We start from the raw sequence: 6000 nt of genomic DNA, 5'->3' as shown, positions 1-6000 counted from the left end.
ACATAGGTATGAAACCCTGTGTCAACATATTCGGAATTCAGTGATTGTCAGGCAGTGGTTTGCTGCAAATGTCCTAATGAATCCACCAACAAGACTATGCGAATATATCCTAGCTGCACCGTCTCCGGAAATCCGTTCGGTGTTTGGCAAACTAGTCGTATTTTTCTGCCACTGCGCCGCCAATGACGACCCGCTTTCAGGATTTGATGGAAGCAATTTGTGTGAACAGGTGCTCATTGCCGTGTTATCGCTGCTAAAAGGAGATGTTGCTGACTACGGAAAACATCTTCCACAATACTTCAATCTGTTTAGTTTATACGCAGGTCTCGGGATACATGAAAAACAACAATTGATTAGGGTATGTATTTTTTGTAATTTAATATTGGTATGTGTTTATTGTTTTTCATGTGTGTTGTTTTTTTGCTATGTGTACAGCTAAACGTTCCTGCCATATTTATGAAAGTATCATTAGACGAAGGTCCTGGACCGCAAATAAGTATCAGAATCCAGATCTGAGTAAATTACATCATGTAGTTTCGCATTTGATTCGATCCTGTGACGTTTCAAGTAGGTGCCAGAGCTCCAACAGTGCCGTTCCAGTGAAACCAAATATTTACATTGATCCGCATATAACTTATGACATGTTGATGCCTATTTCTCCGGAGTGTAACGAATACCTCTTCAATAAAGTAAGGTACATTATCACACAACCATATTTGGTAAAATATTTATATACTGTCAAATTTTATTCAACACAATTACCTTTCAGTTACGTCAAGCGATTAATTGAGGATACAAATATAGGTGAAGAAGGAGTGAAATTGCTACAGTATTGTAGTTGGGAAAATCCTCATTTTTCTCGATCATTACTTACGGAACTACTGTGGCATTGTGGATACGCTTACTGGCATGATATGAAACACCATACTGAACTGCTGTTACAATTGCTGCTGATAGAAGACTCTTGGCAGAACCATAGGATACACAACGCTATTCTTGGTAAGTATAAATTTAATGAATTTAAATCGTAAAAAAGGTATGAAGATGCATTCATTTGTGGTAGAAACTCTTCCAGAAAAGGTAAGAGTCATTAATCTATAGGGTCTGATGGGCCAAGAGTTCCACCATAACAATTGCATGTTCTATATATGCCAAATATTGAATATTTATATGAGTTTGTAACCGTATTGTAAGTTCATAACATTGCCTTCATAAATCAGCAAATTAAATCTTGGTGAAAACGAGCTTACTGAAGACTTAAATACACAATGAAGCAATTTCTTTGAATTTTAAATATTTTTATAAATGTTGGGGTGGCACTCGGCACCTTTTAAGAAGGTGATTTTTGAATAATTGATGATAATATTTACCTATTCTTTGTTTTTTATTATTAAATACTTTATTTGTACAGGCTCAATCGAATAAACGTTACAGAGCCGAGTTATCATTTTCGTTATACATTATTAATGTCTTATATTTAAATTTAAAGGACCTGGATCGAATACTCGCGGTTGTCTCGAGGTTAGTGGAGAGTTACAATTTTTTGGAGGGGAAACGGGAGAAGGATGTTTGAAATGTGGTTTACGATACAAATATTTAATTAATCCTAAAACATGAACTTATTTCTATTCATCTTGAAAACAAACATTAAAAAATAAAACCCACACGTACAAAATACAAACTAAAGACAAGCTTAATCAAACTTACAATCTAAGATTAATATTCTTAAGGTAAGCATATAAGAGTTTCATAAATTCCAAAGCGCGTCTAGCCTAAATATCCCGAACTGGAACATTTGGTTGTCTACCTCGAGCCCGAAGGGAATCGTACAGCTCAGATCTGACTCCACGATGCTCAGCACAAGACCAAATAATGTGATCGGCGTCCTGGTAACCTTGTCCACATTCACAGAGACTGCTATCCCCCAGCCCAACACGGAACAAGTGAGCGTTTAACGAATAGTGATTGGACATGAGGCAAGACATCAGACGTATGAAGTCTCGACCCACCTCCAACCCCTTGAACCAAGGACTCTTCGACACCTTACGGATGGTCGAGCCCTTTACTGCATTTATTTTGCCAGCTGGCGAGCGACTTGACACTCGTAAATATCGCCTTCCATAGTGCCCACCTTAGCAAGTGAGTCCGCCTTCTCATTGCCCGGAATCGAGCAATGAGATGGGACCCATGCAAAGGTGATGACAAAAGATCTTAAAGATAAAACACTTAGAAGCTCTCGTATTTTCATGAGAAAATACGAGGAGTGCTTTACCGGCCTCATGGAGCGAATAGCCTCGGCAGAACTGAGACTATCCGTAAAGATAAAATAGTGATCTGGTGCAAGTGAGGCGATAGCAGTGCTGAGTTGCATCACGGTACTGATAGCCTTTAGATTGACAAAAGATATTCCTACGGTTAATAATCAAAACAACAGAGAACCCTCTCTCCGTAAAACTTCTCACCAGTATGATACAACAACCGTGAGATATCGTTTTTTGCTTTTCTCACTCATTCGCAATATCACTAACATCTATCATGTGGTACCATCATATCACCGAGGAAAAATAAAAAAGACATATGAATTGTCCGTCATCTCATTTCGAGCATAAATATGGTTATGACGGTCATTCCTCTTCCAAAATCACGGATAAGGCGATAGTTGGGATGTATCAAGGAAAAAGTATTACCAGAAATTATTATTGTGAGAATTCATATCTGCATGAACACGTACTACCTGCAGTCAAGAATGCTTATTCATGGATAGAGATTTTGCAGCTATTTATTTTTCCGGATACAGTGACGCTTGAACTCGAATAATAAGGATGCTGACCGCATATCGTATCCACATTACCGAAGCCCAAGTATCAAGCTCTCTCCTTGTCATTCAATCTAACTGTCAGGGATGGCTTTGATGAAGACGGTCTAGTGAGGTAAAGGTGTTGCCAAGTGATATGCTAGTTGACCGTCATTTTTTATATGTGACGGTGATATGAGGATGACTGTTAAGGTACAATAACCGTTATGATAATGCACAGCACTGGGCGATAGTTTCTAGTGTATAATGTATTGCTGCCAGCTCAGCAACATATACGGAACAAGGAGCTTGAAGCATTCGAGAGGCCCTATGAAATTCGTTATAAGTAACCAGCGGACGCCTCTATTAGTAATCCATCTGTGAAGAACGATCTTGCGGAACCAACTTGGCCAAACTTTGCAGTGTATAGACTTCTCTAACGTTTGTGAAATGCACAAGTATAAATGCAGTACTTTGGGTAAATTACTTGTGCAATTCACAAACGTCAGAGAAGTCTATAATGACGGAACAATCATGGAACGATGATGTTCTGGGATTCCGCGAATCTATTGCGTCATTGATAAATCAAAACTAACTGAATTGCCGAAGTCGGAGAAGCATATACGATGAGGATTATGCTGTGAAGGGCTGACATCCTGTGTTATGTACACGTAGTACAATGACATAAAACTACATTCAAAGTGTTTTTTATGTTACTTCATACGCGAAGTTAACGATTTTCAGAGTTGGTTGGAAATGCTAACATGAAGCTTTAGTGTGATGATTTATTAGCTAGAGAATGATCTTTAGAAGAGGGTAGGTGGATAGTTCCGTTAGAGTACGGCTCTTCTAAAGATCATTCTCTAGCTAATAAATCATCACACTAAAGCTTCATGTTAGCATTTCCAACCAACTCTGACATAAAACTAGTTTGAGGGTTTAGCTCAAGAAGTGAGTCGAGTGCTAACGCGATACGAAGACAACGATACTGGATACGTTCCAGTTTGATGATATGTGTTTTAGCCGCCAACTGCAAGCAAAAACTACCGTACTCTAAAACCGATAAAATCGTTGTCCGGTACAACGTTAGAAGATTTTGCGGATGAGCTCCCCACCACGTTCCGGTGATTGTTCGGAAAAAAAATGATCTTTTGTTGGCATTTTCGTCTCAGATACTCAATGTGGGATCGCCAGGTGCATTTGAAATCGAACCAGACCCCAAGATATTTGAAAGACGTGGAATGAGTGATCGCCTTACCCAAAACTTGAAGCTTCGGTTGTGCTGGGCTACGCTTCCTAGAAAAAACGACCAACTCAGTTTTCTCCGTGGAGAATTCGATACCTATCTGGATAGCCCAAGTAGACAAATTGTCTAAGGTATCCTGTTATGGTCCTTGCAGGTCGACCCCTTTGGGCCCTGTCATAGACACTACACAACGTGTAGTTGTCACTTAGACAATTTTCAATTTCTCTGACGTAGAAATTATACAAAAGGGGGCTTAACATGAGCCCTTGTAACTAAATCGAGTTTCCATGAGAAAAGCTCATATGTTTCTCTGACAGCAAATTGTACAAAAAGTTATTAATTAATAGAGAAAGGCCACAAGCGTGGAGTTTGTCTAAAAGAACTTCAGCTGAAACTGAATAAAAAGCCACTTTAATATCCAAGAACACAGAAGCCATATTTGCTCTTTTTATTAGCAAAAGCCAACTGAATTTCTGTGGAAAGCAACGCTAGACAGTCGTTCGTTCCCTTGTCCCTACGGAAACCAAATTGAGTATCTGAGAGTATGTGGTTTATTATTTGGCCTGCTAATTTGTCCAGGCGAAAAAGTATCATTTTCTCCAACAATTTTCGAATGCACGATAACATCGCGGTGGGACGATACTAGTTATGATCTGACGCGGATTAACCAGTTTTTTTAATGGCTATAACTCTCACTCGCCTCCAATCATCTGGAACAATATTGAGCTTCAGGAACTGACAAAACAAGTTCAACATGCGCCTCTTAGCGACGTCTGGGAGGTTCTTCAACAAGTTGAACTTGATCCTATCAGCCCCCGGAGCCGAATTGCGACACGAAAGGAGCGCGAGTGAGAACTCCAGCATTGTAAAAGGTTGGTTGATCTCGTGTACTGAATTCGACGTTTCGCGAGGAATCATCTGTGCTGGCACGGAATCAGGACACACTTTTCACGCGAACATGAGAATCCAACGATCCGAGTACTCCTCGCTCTCGTTGTTTGAAGACGCATCCTTCGAGCCGCGTTCCAAAGCGTATTTATTGTCGTTTCGCGCGATAATCCGTCCACAAATTGCCGCCAGTATCCGTGTTTCTTGGCTTTTATGAGGCTCTTGAGTTCGCGTTCAAGAGACGAGTACGCTTCGTAATGCTCGGGTGTTCCACGTTTCCGGAAAAGCTTAAACGCGTCGGACTTTTCACGATAAACCTCTGTGCATTAAGGGGAAGGAGGTTACCTACGAAAATACCTTCCTGGAACCGGCCGAGTTTGAGCTTGAAGCGCGTTGTCCAATATCAGTTTGGAGAGGAAGTTATATTCCTCCAACGGTGGAATCGATCACAGTCTTGAACTTTGTCCAATCGATATTACGGGTGAAATCGTACGCGAGGTTCTATAACATTCCCCAGAATGTACCATTCCCTAGAAAAGCATTCTCCAGAATGTACCATTCCCCAGAAAAGATGATGAAATTAGTAATTTTCACTTTCTTTTTTTATGGATTTATGTATTTATCAATTCCAAACCATTTTTTAGCTCTTTATAAAATGACAACCTTCAAGTTTTCGAGCACTTCGTTCATCATTTAATAAGTCAAAAGGTCTATTATGCAATCCAATTCAACCAATCGAAAACTGTTAAACCTTATCGAAAAATTGTTCGACATGAGTTGAAGAATTTCTTGTGATGGATTAAAAAATCGGTGCATGGAACGTTGAACTACCGATTACAAATTTATAACATTATTCCACTCGTTATTATCCCAAATGGTCAGAGACGAACCAGCCCAAGGCTAAAAGTCTCTTTAATAAAGAAAAAAAAAATAAAAAATCCCGAATGGTCCTTACCCCGAATCCCTTGCGAAAAGCTATTGATTATATATTTTCTCTTTTATATATTCAAAGAAGGGAATATTCCCTTCTTTATCGTTTATACAAAGAATTAATTATTTCCTTTTCTTATAT

The 6000-nt window shown here is 39.4% G+C and overlaps 1 protein-coding gene across 1 annotated transcript in view; it reads left to right on the top strand.

Moving 5' to 3' along the window:
- Nucleotides 1–435: 435 nt before the first annotated feature.
- Nucleotides 436–6000, top strand: part of LOC135714785 (probable ubiquitin carboxyl-terminal hydrolase FAF) — a gene marked incomplete at its 5' end in the record, with an annotated part of 97323 nt that continues 91758 nt past the window's right edge. Inside the window, 2 exons of the mRNA XM_065238154.1 lie at nt 436–694; nt 770–999. Coding sequence (XP_065094226.1) covers nt 436–694; nt 770–999 — 489 coding nt within the window. The remainder of the gene's footprint in view (nt 695–769; nt 1000–6000) is intronic.

Source organism: Ochlerotatus camptorhynchus, unplaced genomic scaffold (genome assembly GCF_037179485.1).
Source record: "Ochlerotatus camptorhynchus isolate MF236.1 unplaced genomic scaffold, CSIRO-AGI_Acam_v1.1 ptg000718l, whole genome shotgun sequence".
NCBI classification, from domain to species: Eukaryota; Metazoa; Arthropoda; class Insecta; order Diptera; family Culicidae; genus Ochlerotatus; species Ochlerotatus camptorhynchus.
Note: the sequence above shows the minus strand (reverse complement) of the source record. Positions and strands in the feature narration are given on the sequence as shown.